The following is a 19,219-nucleotide window of genomic DNA, read 5'->3' on the forward strand; positions in this document are numbered from 1 at the left end:
ACATTATATTGCTGTAAGTGTAATTACAGGGCACATAATTAATGCTGGCCATGCGGTGCCCTTCTCAATTGCTGCGATGCCCCTCAAAAAGAATGTCTATTCACAGCCAGTATGACTGCAGTGACCTTTCAGCTACAGGAACTGTAGAGATGCCTGTATTAATAAGTGTCTGGATCCAAACAATAACATGATTACATGATCTGCGGGGTTAAGTTGCATCAGTGGGAACAAAACCCCACAACAAACAAACAACAAACACTACCCTTTCAGGCGCATGGATTTCTATAGTGCTTAATAATGCCATCTTAGAAAAGCAAAAAGTAGAACGCCTTGGACAAGCTGCAAAAAAATGTCAAAAAAATATTTTTCAGGTCAGTAGTTTTGAAATGTTTACGATACTTACAAGTGCTTTTCCCTTAAATAACATTTACAAACCATTAGAAGGCAAGCACTAATAAACCACTGCAAAGCAAGCTTAATGCTTAAAGGAGAGTTTAACCAATAAACTTATTAACATTAACAGAATTTTTCATTTATTATTATTATTATTATTATTATTATTATTATTATTATTATTATTATTGTATTCATTTTTTATTAATTGTAATACTGATGTTGTTTTAATAATTTTGAATATTTTACATGAATTATTGTGAATAGAAATGTTAACTTTTAAATAGTTGCTGTTCTGAATTTATTGGTCCTAATCAATAACAAAAATAATCGGCCAGGGTGTCCTCAGCTCACCGCGCACCAGCGACCCCTGTAGTCTGGCCGGGCGCCTGCGGGCTTGCCTGTAAGCTACCCAGAGCTGCGTTGTCCTCCGAAGCTGTAGCTCTGAGGCGGCTGCACGGTGAGTCTGCGGAGTGTAAAGAAGCGGGCGGCTGACGGCACATGCTTCGGAGGACAGCGTGTGTTCATCTTCACCCCTCCCGAGTCAGCGCAGGGGTGGTAGCGGTGAGCTGAGCCTAAAAATAATTGGGCATTTCAAATTGGGGAGAAAATAATAAAAACTAATTGGCAACGACTAAATTAAAAAAAAAAATAAAAAAAAAATTAACAAAAATGGTCCCATGGATTAGCAATAAAAAGCCAATGCCTGTCTTCAGCGTAGGAAGCTATGTCCTCGCAAGCTCGAATGTAGGCTGCTGGTTGACAAAAAAAAACATTTTCTGAATAAACAGTTATTATTAAGTTAAACTGTGTTTCTTTCTGTGGCCAATAATTAACTTTATATATGAATCTTAAGCAAAATTACACAACACCTACACTTTGGCCTTGACTTGTTTAGTGTCCTTAGAGCCCTCTTAAATGTATTGAACTGAAGGCCATTTTGGCCTTGCTCTTTTTGTTGCCAATTAGGGCACTATAAAGCTAGACAGCCTTATTGTAACCTTGTGTGTGATTCGGGGGGCAGGAGCTAGAGCTCCTCCCCCGTTCTATCCCGCCAATAATATCTGCCCTATTAAAAACCCATGTCATGTCCTTGTTCTCTGTCTTGCATTTTTAGTTTTGCACTATCATCTACTCCTCCTCCCCTATGCCTTCTTCCACTAAGCTGCACCACCTTTGCAATGGTCTTCCTCTGGGGGCAAGTGCTCACTTCCCAACCATAGAGGCCCAGCTACTCTGGCCTCTTCCTCCGCCAGGAAGGTTCTCCAGAAGCCAGAGGGGACCCCCCGCCAAATCTATCCCAACTCTCTCCCAGTTTTCCATTCTCTACCCTCTAGGTTCCCCTTGGGGGAAGTAACGGTTGCTTCCCTGCCTTGGAGGACGATCGGTACGGTCTCACTTCCACAAGGGTGGCTCTCTGCGAGCCAAGGAGAAACCCTGTCCTCGTTCCTAAGTCACAACACACTTCTCTCCTATTCTTAATTGCCGAGGTTCTTCCTTCATGCAGCCCTTGCTCCTGTCCCATGAATGTTAATAATCCATTTATTTGTATTATAATGTTTGCATGCAGGTAAAAAAAATTTCAATTACCATGTGAGAAATAGATGAAGACATTGGGTGTACACACTGGTGTCAGTATGTGTCAGGGGCTGACAAAAATACAGCCCTCAGATACCCAACTCCCAGACATTTTATAGACTGACTAACAATAGTGGAGAATAAAGCTTTTAAGTGATTGGATGTTGGCCCCATGACTCTGAATTTAATCAGTGAGGACACACTGGTAGCCAATTGATTGACGGGGCTCGGGTCAAAGTTTGGTTGACTGGGAGTCCCTGATTTGCTGAAGGTGCTCCTGACCATAAAGGATAGCCTCCACAGGTCTGCAGTGTGCATCCAGGTCTGGCTGAAGGATTAGCATTTGGCTCAAGAGAGGGATCAGTGATGGCTTCGCCCAGCCTGAACCCTGAGAGCGAACGAAAACAAGACCATGGGAAACAGCAACAAGTCAACGTGTGTGACACTGGAAATTGTGGTAGTAGGGCAAGTTTACGGGATCCGGTTACTGGTGCCCGATTTAGTACAACGAGGGTTCAGTCCAGCCTTTTAACAGCGGGACCAGTGCTGCAGAATGTTCACAAAGGATTTGGTTGGGAGCTGAAGATTATAACACCCAACACCCACCCACCCCTCCCGCACAAAGTTTTTGACTTTCGCCGGCATCCGATGGAGCTTTTTCCTGTTTTCTTACTTTTTTTTGTTCATGTTTTGGTAAATGTCAATGTTTATTAAGTGCCACCTCCAAGTCATCAGAGGGTGAAATGCGATTATTGTAAAAATAAATGAGACAAGCTGAGCTTGCTCATCACACAAATGTTAAATAAAGTAAGTAAAGTCACAACTTTTTCTTTACAAAACACTGCATTAAGAGACTTAGGGCCATATTTACTATTATCAGGATGGTGGGTATGTGGTTAAATGCGTTATACCTTTTTACATATTTGTTCAATCAAAAGTTCTCAATTATAAATACAGTATTTTAAATGTATAATTCCCACAATCAGCTAGTTTATTTATTTGCTGCATAATGGAAATTTTCGTTTGTACTTCTCTCCTCCATTTACTTTAGATTCCTCCTGATAAATTAGCCGTTTTAGAAAGAACATTACTACAGCCTTCACCCCCTGGGTTCTAATATTGTTTATGTTGCAAGGTAAACTAAGTTTGATTTTGTTAAAATGTTAGTTCTGTAGGGTTCCCAGCCTATTAGATGTTTGCTGTAGAAGACTAGTTGCTCATGTGGTAATTGTATTGTCGTGGACAACAAACACTATTCTGGATTTATTTTTTTTTTTTACTTTATTTGCTACACTCAATTTAAATAGATAGATAGGATAGTGAAGAAGCTGAATTCGTCTCCATTGACAGAGAACATTCAGAGGTGGAGATTTTCTTACATCAAGCAGAAAAAGGTAAAATACACAAATACTGTATTTACGCATTTTCAGAAGGACTGATTTGGAACAGTAATTAAACATAGTTTGAAAGATTTAAGACCCTTGTATTGAACAATCAGGTTAAAGGAAATATCCAATCCATTTTCTAATTATTATTTTAGTCAAAATAAATATAATTATTCATTAAAAGCTTTCTTACTAAGATACAAAATAGAACTGCTATGTTTTTCCTCCAGGACAAAACATGTTATACAATTTATGTAGGAAAAAAGAACTTTCCAGGATCTCCTACCTTTGAGAAAATATGTCTCTATAGGGACTGCCATGTTGTAGGGCAATTCCATATCCTCTGTCAACCACTGCATTCCACACTGTGTAAAAAGAGCAGTCTGCATCATTGATGGCCACATATTCCAAAACTGCTGCATCCCATATAAAGGCGAAGTTTCCATATTTCACCTGTAAAAAATATAGACAAGGAGACTAATTCAGTATGCCTACTTTATTGCAATAAAAAGATCACACCCTCAGTATATGGTGAAATAATTCTGCATAACTCCATGTACACTGTTCTGGCCAAAACAGCCTGCACAATACATTTATTCCATGATTTGGTTACTGTATAAGAATAATACGCCTTCAGGTGTCAAAGTATCAGTAGTCGTTGTCTTCCCCTTTAAGTCAAAACACAGATGGCACACAGAATTATCAGAAAGTGTCTTCTCCTATTGACTAAAAATCCCTCCCCCTAAAGAAAACACCTTGCAAGGCCTGGTTACAATGATATGTTCAAACTACTTTTGGCTCCTGCTGCAGACATACAGTATTGTGATATAGGCACCGTGTTGCTTCCTGAGACAGGCCAGCAACAAAGAGATGACCAGTAAATTCAAATACTGTATACCTGAGGTATATTTTCAAGCAACCACGTCAGTGACATCCAGTCATATTACTGGTGCGTATCACATGACATTACCTGGTATGTTGACATTGTTTTCACAGGATGGCTGGTAACGTTAGTACAGTTTGGACTAGCCTCGCCTGTCTACTGATTGGATATCGCTTCTTATTTGTTGGAAATGTTATCACTTAAATTTTCTTGTATATTTCTCCATAAAGCATGATTTGTTGCTCAGAAAAATGTAATATCACAAGCAACATATCACAAGAAACCTTGTCTGAGCAGCTCATCTCATTTCTTTTAAATATGCATGGATATAAAACTTACACATAAGCAGTTATACAACCTAAAATAGTATTATTATTTATTATTGAGATTAATATATATATATATATATATATATATATACTGTATATAAAAAAAAACACAGAATCAACACAGCTGCTCTTGAGCCTCTATTTAAAAGTTTTAGACAGCAAAAAGTAAAAAAAAAAAGATTATGTGAGTGCATGCATAGTGATCTCTATGGAAAGCCATCTGGGACAAAAATGCGTTGTGCTGCTTTTAGAGTGAGCCAGAATCTCATGGGACACAAAAAAAGGCAAGCACGTCATTCTGAAATGCCTTGCATAAACAGTACACAACTTCCTGAAAATGTTGTGTAATGATTTTTATATAGACTTTATATAGATTATGTATATATTATATATATTTTGTTGTGACTTTCTGTTATGTGGAATGTAATAAACGAGAACCAAAACGGTGAGTAGTATTTTTCCCCTTCACTTTACAACACCATTTCCACCTTTGTTTTATCTGAAGGGTTTAAAGTTAAATTTCAGTTTTCGTTTGCTTGTTCAGCTACAAAAAGGCACAAGTAAACCTCATGTTATTACTTTATGAAAATGTGTTGATGGCCACTGTTTACTGTGAAGAGATGGCAAGAAAAAAAAAAAGCGTTGTCAACATTACTTACCATTTTTTTCAGGAATAAACAAAACAACGTTTAACTTAAACTGCTATTTGGCATCCTTTGTTTTGTAGTTAATTAACTGGGGTAAAGTAAGTCCTAACGTCTTCTTCTGTGAAACCGTTATGCCGATTGAAGTGAAACTTTGCATACATAGCCTTGGCAAGTTTGTCTATCAAGATTGTTCAAGGCAAGTCGCTACATGGCCGCTCACATCCAGTTCAAAACTCTTGTAATCGCGTACAGATGCCTTGACCAGACTGCACCCAGCTACCTCCAGACCCTCATCTCTCCCTACACCCCCACTCGACCTCTCTGCTCCTCCTGCACTAGAAGACTGGCTGTACCTCCTCTAAGATCCCCTGCCTCCTGAGCCCGCTCCTTCTCCACCCTCACCCCGCAGTGGTGGAAGGACCTTCCTACAGATGTCAGGACTGCCCAGTCCCTGACCACCTTCCGGCACCTCCTCAAGACTCACCTCTTCACACACCACCTGTAGAACTCCTCTTTTCCCTCTGGACACTTCATCACTCTTCCTTAAATGCGCTTTACTTGCCCTTATCTGCTCCTTATTTTACTGCATTTAATACTTTAGAGTACTCGTAATCTGTCACAAGTGTTATATAATCTGTAGTATTTTTGTATTTAATTATATCCTGATGTAACTATCACTGACACGGTTATCTGCTCCGTTATTGAATCATATTTTGTCATATACTTGTACTTGCTAGAACCGAAGTCATTGTATTTTATCTTGCTCTTAATTGTATTAATACTTGTACTGAGATTCTTGAAATGTATTTTTGTTTACGACTGTAAGTCGCCCTGGATAAGGGTGTCTGCTAAAAAATAAATTATAATAATAATAATGGCTGTTGTGAGCCAATCAAATTTCAGCTATGATCAATGTGCATATAGTTGGATATATTACAGTATTTATCTAAGGTAGAATGTTGTAGACTAATGAATCTTCAGAGAGTAGTGGAGGCCTATGGGAATTAACGTGTGCTCTATTAAGAAATTACCTTGATCTTAACCTTTCACCTCTCCTTAAGGTCAAATGTAAAACTGACTTGTAACTGCTTAGAGAGTGCAGATAGAGCCATGGTGACTATGGAACACATAGGAAACCATATGGGCTCTTTCCAAAAATTACCTTAACACTAGAACTGCCGAGATTTCGGACTACATACAACCGCTGCACCCACAAAATGTGCGGCTCCATTTTAAAACAGCTTCGATATGAAAATGAAAAACAAACAAACCGGATACAACTTAATATTTATGAACATCATACATAACATTTTCAGAAACATCGTATTTACATTGAAAATTAAACTTTTTTTACAACATTTTTTCAAAAAGAGCAATACTGTACATAAAAATGAAAAACTGTAATAAAATAAACTGTACGCATCAAACTTCTGTGTAAACAGGTGTAGAAAGCTGTATGCACATATACAATTATAAAACATAAATAACTAGTTATAAAAATAGCATAAAACAAAAATATAACATAATGTATGCAACGTGAAAGCACTTTGAGTGAAACAGAATTCAAAGGCTCTGTCTGTATGTTCAGAGTTCTATTACTGCTTTCTAAGTACAGTCTGCGCAGAAAACATGCTTTTCTACTATACCAGTGCATTTGCCACAGACTTGCCTTTTCACAACGGGCGCAGACATCAAAAGTTCTGTTTTTATTGCATTTAGCAACCTGGCATTGTCTTTTATTCCGTGTGCCAGAGTCGCAGCGCTGGCTGAAGGTTATTATTATTATTATTTATTTCTTAGCTGACACCCTTATCCAGGGCGACATACAATTGTTACAAGATATCACATTATTGTTACATACAATTACCCATTTATACAGTTGGGCTTTTTACTGGAGCAAACTAGGTAAAGTACCTTGCTCAAGGGTACAGCAGCAGTGTCCCCACCAGGGATTGAACCTACGACCCTCCGGTCAAGAGTCCAGAGCCCTAACCACTACTCCACACTGCTGCCCCTGGTTGAGAGGGCATTTGAGAGGCATTTGCCAGCCGGCTTTCGTGTCTTATCAAAATGTTTCTGCCATAGCTCCAGGGCTAGCTGCAAAATGATTGTGTTGCCGGTGCACGCCTTGTACAAAAACCAAAGCGTTGATGGCTGCCAGGTCCAAAACATTATAAAAATAAGCACCACCTTTGACAGAATACAGCCATGCCATTTAATCCAGTATATCCACACCGTACTTCGTTGTGTTGTAAAATGCAACAGTCTCTGGCTTTTATTTAGCATCAGTCCTGATGGTCACTGATCTGTGCAGAGCTTAGAATACGCACATGTTTTTTTTTTTTTTTTTGCACCGTTACACTCAGGGTGGCACAGTCATTCTGCCTGAAAAATATAGTGTAAATAATAATAGTATATGATGTGTAGAATGGCTTTCATCAGTATTTCAAGTACTCAACAGGATTATAATACGTTATTTCACAATGACGTTGATTTTATTACAAAGCCCAGGCTAAATTGTCAGCTATATTGTATTGAATTCAATATGCCGCATAAACTGCGGGTCTGGCGGTTGAAGAAGCAAGTGCTTATAACTTATTCATTTTTACGATTCTGCAGCTGAAACACCGTATGGGTATTTAATTCAAATATTTAGTAACACTTAAGAACGGACATGCACTAGATATTCACATACGCGGAGATATTTAAATTTGAATTGCAAAAGCCGTTCAAAAAGTGGCTATGGCGGTGTTCGTGTTAACATTGACCTATGAAGTTTATTAAAAGTTGCTGCGTCAAAAAACATGGATGGCACGAGCAAATCAAATTTCAGCATATATTGTACTATTAATCTATGGTAGAATATTGTACAGTCTTCAAAGTTCAAAGACTAGTAGGGGCCAATGGGGTGCTATGCCACAGGGGAAATAGTCATAGGTCACATGGTCTGGCACTTGGCCCCTGGTCATTGCTGCTTGCAGCTATATTTATTATTATTATCATTATTATTATTATTACTTAGACAGTAAGATATTATAATATTGTATTTGGTTATATTTGTGCTTACTCCCTTACCAGATTACATGGCTCGTGTCATCCCTTAGGGTGACTCACCAGGCCTTGACTTTCAAACTGTGTGCAAAATGATTACAATATACAACTACAACAGTCTAAAGGCTGCTACCAATTAATCCACCTGGAGCCTTGTAAGAATATATGTAAATATTCATGCCATAAAAAATGATGTGCTATGAAGGATCCCTCATTTTAATCAATTACCTCTTGCATTAAGGAGATGCTGTCTGTTAACATTGTAGCTGGGTAACTAAAGCAGAGTGGTACTTGATCAAGCTTTAATTATTATTATTATAAACCTTACTGATCATCCTGGACAATCAGTTTTTGTGTAGAGTAGTCATTATCTAACAGATCTATTGTCCCCTTACAAAAATTTACAACAGTAATTTTGCAGTTTTCCAGTGCTTTACCCTTATAATATACCATTGTTTTCCATGGTTTTACATTTTTTAATATGTATAATGGTATTGAAAAAAGCTAAAAAGAATCTTGAAATTCACTTTAAACAGAGACATAAAGGAAGGTATCTAGTTGGTAATCATCAAGCAATCAATCTCTTCTAGACCACATCTATAGCAATAAAAATAATAACTAGAAGTTGCAAGCAACTTTGATGGCTTCCAAGGCATTCTTGTTCCTATCTGTGTTCCATAGTAACCATCACCCTACCTGCACTCTCTAAGCAATTATAAGCCACTTTTGCATTTGACCTTAAGGACCGGTCAAAGGTCACAGTCAAAGACATTTTTTTGATAGAGCATATATGGGTTCTGTAAAAAGATCGCTACTCACTCGGGTTTGTTGCCCCTTTAAAACTACGACCCAAAACACAGGAATGAATTTTTTTTTATGCGCTGACACGCTATATTTTTAATAAACAACAAAATAAAACAAACACAAAATAAACACCTAGCTCTTTACGAGCACTAACTAAACTTTCTGGAACACCCTGACTACAAGTGGGACGGCTAAGCCGTTTCCCCACCAAACAAAACACCAACAAACAAAAACCACACAGGTTTACACAGCTTACGTTTTTCTCTGGACTGCTCAGAAGCAGAGCACCTCTTCTGCCTCCTACTACTCAGCAGCCTCGAACAAACTGACTGCTCCCCTTTTATACCCTGCACCTGGCTCTAATTTAATAATAAGCACCAGGTGCAGGGGATAATTAAGCAATGAAACAATAAAGCAAAATACAATTAAACAAAACTAACAAATTAAATTAAACAATAAAGTAACACAATCAAACAATAAAGCCCAATACAATTAAATTAAACAAATGTGCATTCCGCACATGCTTTTCTTCAGGGAGGCTTTAATCCCCTCCCTGCTGTCTTACATATCTCCCCCCTTGTCTTTTCAAGACACCGGCCAGTCGACGGCCATCTCCTCCCCTAAAACACAACCACCCACCCTCGAGTCCATCAATGTCCCTTTTCGCCGTCTTCCACGGGCACCTGCGACGAGGGACCCCACTGGTTTATCAGGGGTGACCGGCGTGAAAACCGGAGCTCTGGAGGTTGCAGCAGCGGGCAGAGGTCTACAGCTGGGGCCCGGTGCAGCGACGTCCAATCACCCAGGGAGAGCGAAGCAGTGACCAGGGGGAGCTCAAGCAACGTCTGGGAGCAGCGCAGCGACGTCTTGGTGCTTGGGAGGAGCGGAGCAGGGAACCAGGTGCCGAACTGTGACCGGTTCTGCAGACTCCTGGGCTCCAGGTCTAGCGAAGGGAGGTCCAGGTCAGCCGGAAGGGTGTCCAGGAGCGAGGGGCGAGGGACCACACACAGCGGTGCCGGACTGGACCGCAGGGGTGGTGGTTGGGGCTGTGGTGGAGGCGGGCTCTTCACCTCCTTCTCCTCTAACTCGGGCCACAGCAGTTCCTCCCCCACTGGTGGCGGAAGCTCCTCCCCCTCTGGCTCGGGCAGCGGCAGCTCCACCCCCTCTGGCTCTCGGGACGGCAGCTCCACCCCCTCTGGCTCCCGGGATGGCAGCTCCACCCCCTCTGGCTCTCGGGACGGCAGCTCCACCCCCTCTGGCTCTCGGGACGGCAGCTCCACCCCCTCTGGCTCTCGGGACGGCAGCTCCACCCCCTCTCGCTCGGGTGCTGGCCACACCATTTTCTCTAGCACCTGGTGCAGCACCACTCCAGCTGTGACACGGGGAACTCCAGTTCCCGTGTAGGCAACCCCAACTCTTGCCTCCATTGCTGGTTGCACTCCCGCTGCTTGCGAGTCGCCTCCCTCGTCTCCGCCATGGACTTTTCCAAAGTCCTTATCAGTTCCGCAATGTCCATTTTTTCCTTCTTGGGTCATAGGGGCGCCCACACTTTCTGACACCAAATGTAAAAGAACCGCTGCCACACGGGTTCGTTGCCCCTTTAAAACTAAAGAATAAAGCCCAATACAATTAAATTAAACAAATGTGCATTCCGCACATGCTTTTTCTTCAGGGAGGCAGTTATAAGCTCGTTTTTCATTTGACCTTATGGAGAGGTCAAAGGTCTCAGTCAAATACATTTTTTGATGGAGCATGTATGGGTTCTTTTATGTGTTTCATAATAACCATGACCCTATCTGCACTATGTAAGGAGTTATAAGCTAGTTTTGCATTTGACCTTAAGGACAGGTCAAAGGCCACGGTCAAGTTAATTTTTGAATACAGCACATATGGGTTCATTTGTGTATTCTATAGTAACTATGACATTGTCTAAACTCTCAAAGGAGTTCTAAAAAAGTTTTGCATTTGAGCTTTAGCAAGGTAATATGTGCAGATATGTGCAATTTGACCAGAGCTGAAGTTTGATTGGCTCATGGCGGCCATGTTTTTTTATGTAGCGAGTTGCTTTGCACAAACTTGATAAGGCTATGTGTGCAAAGTTTCGCTTAAATCGGAATTATGGTTTCAGAGAAGTCATTTGAATATTTTTGACAAATCCAATATAGCCGCCAAATGATGTGACCGATCGACTTCTCTTTAACAACCATAAATCTAGGCCATGAGGGGAGTATGTGCACCATGTTTCAGATCTCTGCTGTAAACCAATTCTTTTTTTAATTGTCCAAAATTCTCAAAAATCCAATATGGCCGCCACACGATATAACACTTGAAATGTATGTAACGATGTAACACTTGAAATGTATTTGCTTACGATTGTAAGTCGCCCTGGATAAGGGTGTCTGCTAAGAAATAAATAATAATAATAATAATAATAATAATAATAATAACACGATGTGACCTACGACCTTAATTTACGCTCTGACACAACTTCCCTTAGGTGCCTACCACCCTACCAGGTTTCGTGAGTTACTGTGCAACGGTGTTGATTTTAGAGATTTTTTGAAGAGTGGAAGAAAAAAAAAAATCCTAACAATTGTTAGTTTGCAGTTTTTAGATCTGGTGACATTTTTTTTTATGTTCTCTTCAGAATTAACAGTTAATTTCCTAGAAGTGCTTACTATAGCTGCATATTTATAATTTTATTTTAAAAAAAAACTAATTCATTTCAGTTCACAATCACTTTTAAAAATAGATATCCTATGCATTATGTTTTCTGATCTCTGTATGCTGCTGATCAAGCTTGAACCGCACGTTTTATTGTGTTGTTGTATTTGTAATTTCTAAATTATTGACCCTAGTAAATTTTGGTGGTGGTCTCAATGGGTAAATTTCCTGGTTAAATAAATACATAAATAAATACATTTTAAACAATTTTATTTACAGTTAAGGATAATAAAAACAATAGCATCAGACAAATTTAATGTTATTTAATATGTGATAACAATTTAATATGTGATTAAAACCGATATTAACTAAGATTAATTTTTTTAATCACTTGACAGCCCTAATATATATATATATATATATATATATATATATATATATATATATATATATATATATATATATATATATATATATATATATATTATACACACACACTGCTGTGCAAAAGTCTTAGACATGTTGCACTTTCTACTCTGCTGCATTATGAGCATCAACAATTTACTCAAAGTCTCCACTGGTGTTTTCTACTATTACAACCTTGACTTGCATAAAGAAGGAAAAACATTGAGAGAAATAGCTCGCATCACTTGATTTTCAAGGTGTGGTATCTGAAGCATAATCAACAAGTACAGAGAAACATCTGATCATCTGTAATTGACAAACCCAGGACCGAAGACCCAAACAGCTATCTATCAAGGATGAGCAATACTTGAAGATAATATCCTTAAGGAACAGAAAGAAGACAAGTGTTGAATTGACAACAGAACTGGCAGAAGGCACAGGTGTCGTTGTCCATCTATCAACAGTCCAAAGCACCTTTGACCAATGTTCCATGGTCCAATTTCTGTGTTCTTGTGCATATTATAGTCTTGTTCCCCTTTCTTAACAGAGGTATTCTTACTGCAACACATCCTTTAACTCCTGATTTCAAGAGTGACCTTTGTACTGTTCATTTGATGGACAACGACACCTGTGCCTTCTGCCAGTTCAGTTGTCAATTCAATGCTTGTCTTCTTCATCATTGATATTTATAATCATTGATATTTATTTGAACGATTGTATTTTCTATGACCACTGAGGAGCGGTTGCACTAGTTAACCAAGGCATCATGATTGACGGTACAAAATGGGGCGTAGTGAAGTGTTTCTTCTTATGGTTAAACGCTAAACCGGAAGGGGACCTATATTGTAATTGTGAGTGTTTTTTTTTTGTCGCGTCTAAAAACTGTTTGTGTATTGTTATTAGACAACTAACACGATCCGGAGCTGTCGCTAAAGGCCAGCACGAATAAACTGTATTTACACCACGAGCACTATCACACTCACTGTGGACTAGTGTTTGTGTTTTGTGTTACGTGTGGGTGTTTAGGAACGGGACTATTAATATTTTGGGACCAACCCGTGGATTAAAACAAAGCAATACACGCCACTGTATTGCCTGTTAGCATTGTTATTGTTTGCTGTATTTGTGTCATCAGACCATTGGATTTACACATAAAATATCACCTCACCTGGATTATCATTGGCTGTCTGTTCATTGATAACTGCTGCATTCCTGCACACTGTTAACCACTTTGTCACAATGTAATAAAAAGTGTACAGGTAAACATTTACTTGGTTTGGGAAGCTGTCGGGTGGCGGACAGCAAGGTGGCGATATAATGGGTACAAATAGCACTGTTTTTATATTGGTGACATTTGTTCGGAGAGAATAGCTGGCGGTATGCGAGGGTGGCATTATAAAGGGGGGCGGTATAACACGGGTCAACTGTATAAACAGAGCAAATTATCAATTACGATTATAAAATGAATAGAAGTAAAACTATTATCACCAGATCTAATGTATTTGTGCAAATCCTACAAGTGACAGAAGTAAAATGAAAAACATTTACTTAATGTGATGATTGTGTCTGCATTCCCTTCACCATTTTTCACTGAGAGATGTGCGAAGTTTCGATTTTATCATGCCCATTGATGAAAATGACAAACATACGTTGATCCAAAGCAGATTAAGACCTTCTTGGCACATTTAACAACTGCTGGGTATGTCTTATTCGGTATATAGCACATCGAGATTGTTTCAGGGGTTACTTCCTGGTGCTCAGCTTTCAGAACGTTACACATCGCTCAAACAGAGTAGGTAAGATTTTACCCTTGTGTGTCAGTGTGCCCCTCCCCTGTGTGTATTTTATGTTTATATGTTGCGTGTGGTGTATTACTGTTGGTGTATATGTATTGGTGCACTGGGTCTGTGTAGAACAAGTGATTTAAATTCTATAGTTGTATTTGGGCACAGGGACTGCACAATCACTTCACGTGCAGATAAAGTATGTAATAGTATGTGAGCACAGGATTACACAAACTAATTCACGAGCTGAGATTCAAGTGAATGATTAATTAGTAATTGAATCTCGACACAGCTGTATACATAGAGGCACGAAGCACTCACTCAGGGTTGTGTGTGCGAGAGAAACTGGAGAGAGAGAGAGAGAGAGAGAAGGAGAGTAATTATAAAAGAAAAATAACAAACGATACTTGTTTAGTGTTTGTCCAATGTGTTTGTCTGTCCGTTTTGGCCACTGCGCCATTTTGTTTTGTTAAGTGTTCTGTTTATTGTTTTTATTTAATTAAACGTGGAACCACTTTTCACCATTTCCCTCACAGTGCTGTGTGTGTTTCTTCTGGGTCTGATGTCACCGCTCATTTCACTCGCAGTGCTGTGTGTGTTTTTTCTAGGTCTGACGTCACTGCTCAGGCCAGCTTGCCACACCTTACCTTGTAGATTTAGGTTTAGTATGTTCATATGCTGCGTGAAATCAGTCAGAAAGGCCACTCACAACAGGAATGTTTCATTGCTAATGAACGACAGCAAATCAAAGCGTCTCTTTTCTTCTAAAAAATCTCTTGCAGCAGGGAGCAGATCCATGAAACGAGCCAAAACCTGACCATGGCTTAGCCACCTAACCTCGGCGTGCAGTGATAAATCTGTATTGCGTTTTGTACTGAAGAGCAGAACTGCCTGTGCTTGAGTGCATGTCCAATGATAAAGTTCACAATTTTCACAACACTCCATTGCTGTTTGAAGATATCCCTTATTTAGTTTGTAGCAGAGTTGTTCTTGATGCAGTATGCAGTGATAAGCAAAGAAATCCGGCATGTTTTCGTTTTTTCTAAGCAGAGCCAACAGTCCCTTTTCTTTACTACCCATGGAAGGTGTGCCATCTGACATTACAGAAACGACTTTCTTCAAGTCAATATTTTACCAGGCTCTTCAAAAAATGTCATCAGTTGTTTATAAATATCTTCTCCCCACGTTTGCCTTGTAACAGTAAGTAGTCTGAGTATTTCCTCCACAAAATATTCTCTGTTGTGAAAATGCATCAAAACTATGAGCTGTGCTGTGTCAGAACGATCAGTAGACTCATCTAGGGCCACACAGAAATATTCAGCATTTTCAATTACAAAGTTGAGAAAACAAATCATCAGAAGTATCTTCCACATGTCTTGCAATTGTTGAATCTGACACTTGTAATTTGGAGATCTGTTTTATAATGTCATCTTTGTTTTTGAATTCTGCAAACAGAGAATCTGCAATCTAGGAAGCACCGTTTCATCAATTGCCCTTCTGTAAAAAGCTGTTTGTTTTTCGCCAGGTGCCAAGCAATTTTAAATGAAGCTTCAGTAACGACATTGCTGTCTTTCAACTGTGAACGAAACAGACTTTGCTGTCCACGAAAACTTGCAACTAGGTTATGTACCTTGTCTTTTCTTAAATTACTGCCAGACAGATGAGACTGGTTAAAGTTGGGGTGAGAAGTTTCATGGTGATAAGTTTGCTTTCTTTAATACAGACATGGTCTTTTGACACAGCAGACACATCGGTTTTCCGTTTACTTCGGTTAACACATATTGCAACTCCTAATAAGGGTTGAAAATTCTGTGTTTGGCAGCTATTTTAAGTTTTTTGGTTGCCATTTTGTTTATTTTAAACTAGTATAAACACATAAAATTACCAGCCATTCAACTGTCCTTTCACTCGGATCTCTCCAGCTCTGTGCTACACCTGCCTTGTGATAACATAATCCTCCAGAAACTAAACTGTAAGTGTGGGATTGGTGCATAAGCTGTCAATCACTCTCACAAGAATCGACCTTCCTCCACATGTTATTAATCAAAAATATGGACAATTATTTGTCAATAAATACACAATTCATTGCACATACGTGATCGCTCTCACTAAGTCATAAGGGCCGCATGTTGAGTAGCCTTGGTTTATAGTATCGTACTAGCTTGATTCATGGGTTTGCAGCGAGCCTGAATTTCTAAAAGTGTACTCTTTCGAAACTTTCATTTGTTGTTGTATTGTTGTTGTCTGTAGCAGAAGAACTACTAGAAAGTGTATTTTGAGAAGTGAAAGCATGTTTAGCACGCAGGTGGTACAGCAGACTAGATGCACTTCTGTGATCCTGGAACTCACTTTCACAGTAGATACAAGTTAACCCTCTTTCTATCCAATGAATTGTCAGAAAGTTTTTAAAAAATAAACTTCTCATTCACAAGTCCTTCAGTTTGAGTGTTTTGCTACATAATGCAGTTCCGTGACAAATTTTACATTAAAACGATGACTATTCATTCAATCCTGGCATGCACTCGAGTGTATTAAAATGGTGCCGCAGGAAATGAATTACGCTATGCTAAGAGGAACATGACAGAGGAGTACGATTAACATGCGTTAAAAAATTAATCTCCCAAAAAATGTACACGTTAATTGCAGAAGTTAACTGTGTGTGTATATATATATATATATATATATATATATATATATATATATATATATATATATTGTTCAAAAGTTTGGAAACAACAACTAATTTACAGCAAGACTAAGGGTGGGGATTGTATTGCCCATTTTTCCTCTCTCAGTTACTAAATACCCTGGTACCTCTGAATAGATCATCATCTCCTCTTTAAAAATATATATGCTAAATATTTGAATGAGTAAGACATCTCACAAGTAGTATGGTACCTCAAAATGTTTTTTCTAGGAAAGCAGTACAACTGGGGATGAGGAGTTTGTTGACTACTCAGAATACTTTCTCACAAAATAGCTTTGTATCTCTGAATGGAAATTAATCTCTTTAAAAATATGCAAGAAATTTAAATGTACAGTCTCTCCCATGAGTGCTGTTATACCACAAATATGATCCACTTACAACCAATGCAGAATGATATTTTCTCTTAATTTTACTGTACCCTCAAAACCCTCAGGTTTTTAGCTAAACTGCCAAGGACAACACTACATTGAATATTGTACCAGTCTTGGTAGTCACCACTCAGGATTTGTTTTTGGGGTAAAATAGAGAACAAATGCTCCACCCAGTCATTCAGCATTGTTAATAAATTAATATATAGACATTCTGCTGCTAATACTGTGCCGTCAAGGGAAAGGAAAAAAATATAAGAACATAAGAACGTTTACAAACGAGAGGAGGCCATTCGAACCATCTTGCTCGTTTGTGTCCCCTGGTCCTTGTTTCTTTTTTCAGGTCAAAAAAGTCCCCTGGGTCGACATTGTCTATACCTTTTAGGATTTTGAATGTTTGAATCAGATCGCCGCGTAGTCTTCTTTGTTCAAGACTGAATAGATTCAATTCTTTTAGCCTGTCTGCATATGACATGCCCTTTGAACCCAGGATAATTCTGGTTGCTCTTCTTTGCACTCTTTCTAGAGCAGCAATATCATTTTTGTAACGAGGTTACCAGAACGGAACACAATGTTCTAGGTGAGGTCTTACTAATGCATTGTAAAGTTTTAACATTACTTCCCTTGATTTAAATTCAACACTTCTCACAATATATCCGAGCATCTTGTTGGCCTTTTTTTATAGCTTCCCCACATTGTCTAGACGAAGGAGTCAACATAAACTCCTAGGTCTTTTTCATAGATTCCTTCTTCAATTTCAGTATCTCCCATATTATATTTATAATGCACATTTTTATTGCCTGCGTGCAGTACTTTACACTTTTCTCTATTAAATGTCATTTGCCATGTGTCTGCCCAGTTCTGAATGCTGTCTAGATAATTTTGGATGACCTTTGCTGCTGCATCAGTGTTTGCCACACCTCTTATTTTTGTGTCATCTGCAAATTTAACAAGTTTGCTTACTATACCAGAATCTAAGTCACTAATGTAGATTAGGAATAGCAGAGGACCTAATACTGATCCCTGTGGTACACCACTGGTTACCTCGCTCCATTTTGAGGTTCCTCCTCTAATCAGTACTTTCTGTTTTTGACAAGTTAACCACTCCCTAATCCATGTGCATGCATTTCCTTGAATCCCTACTGCGTTCAGTTTGAGAATTAATCTTTTATGCAGGACTTTGTCTAAAGCTTTCTGGAAATCTAAACAAACTATGACATATGCTTTGCAATTATCCATTGTCGATGTTGCATCCTGAAAAAAAACAAGCAGGTTAGTTAGACACGATGTCCCTTTCCTAAAACCATGTCCCAGGATACTGTTACTATATAGGTAACTTTCCATTTTAGATCTTATCATAGTTTCCATAAGTTTACATATAATAGAAGTCAGGCTTATTGGTCTGTATTTACCCGGTTGGGTTTTGTCTCCCTTTTTGTGGATCGGTATTACGTTTGAAATTCTCCAGTCTGTCGGTACAACCCCTGTGTCAAGAGACTGTTGCATGATCTTGGTTGGCGGTTTGTAATGTTGCTGTTATTATTATTATTATTATTATTATTATTATTATTATTATTATTATAGCTGAAAAAAGGCACAAAGAGATACGTTGGTACAGCACTGGACTACTGTGTGGAATGAAAAAAGAACTACATGCAGTAACCACACCTATACTGTGGATATCTAATGCAGTAGAAACAAGAAGGCCATGTCTCTGTGTTGTTTACTGAATCATTTAAAAGTAAGCACCTTTTCTTAAGGCTGCAAGTTTAATTAATTACTCTTGATTTAGATCTCAAGTGGATAGCTGAATAGAAATGTAAGGTGAGTACTGACATATATAACAGGCAGATATAAATTACATTTTCCAAGCCACACAGCCACACAGAGTCTAACAAAGGCCTGAAGGTAATGGGCCACAGGATTGGAGGATTTTTAGGATGTATCACATTTAAGATGGTTAAACGGTCTGTTTTGTTATTTGTAGTATTCAGACACTGTTTTAATTTGGTAGAAACTGCTAGATAAATGTATCTTCCAAGGAATCTTATCTATAACTAATTTAAATAAAAAGGACAACTTATGGAGCACCAAGACTATTTCTTTCCTTTCCTTTTTCCCCACTTAGTCCTAAATTGAAGTTGATCCTACTTAATTGCAACTATGCTCTCCTGTGGCATCAGAGTGACACATTAAATGAGGAATTGAGGAGCTGGAGGAA

At 38.8% G+C, this 19,219-nt stretch overlaps 1 protein-coding gene across 2 annotated transcripts in view; it reads right to left on the minus strand.

Annotated features, from left to right (window-relative positions):
* The window catches only part of LOC117409029 (glutamate receptor ionotropic, delta-2), a 612,251-nt gene that overhangs the window by 49,132 nt on the left and 543,900 nt on the right, over nt 1-19,219 (minus strand). For both annotated transcript variants that reach the window (XM_058996844.1, XM_034014543.3), the window contains one exon: nt 3,643-3,809. In XM_058996844.1, coding sequence (XP_058852827.1) covers nt 3,643-3,809 — 167 coding nt within the window. The remainder of the gene's footprint in view (nt 1-3,642; nt 3,810-19,219) is intronic.

The sequence above is a fragment of the Acipenser ruthenus genome, chromosome 2 (assembly GCF_902713425.1).
Source record: "Acipenser ruthenus chromosome 2, fAciRut3.2 maternal haplotype, whole genome shotgun sequence".
Taxonomy (NCBI): domain Eukaryota; kingdom Metazoa; phylum Chordata; class Actinopteri; order Acipenseriformes; family Acipenseridae; genus Acipenser; species Acipenser ruthenus.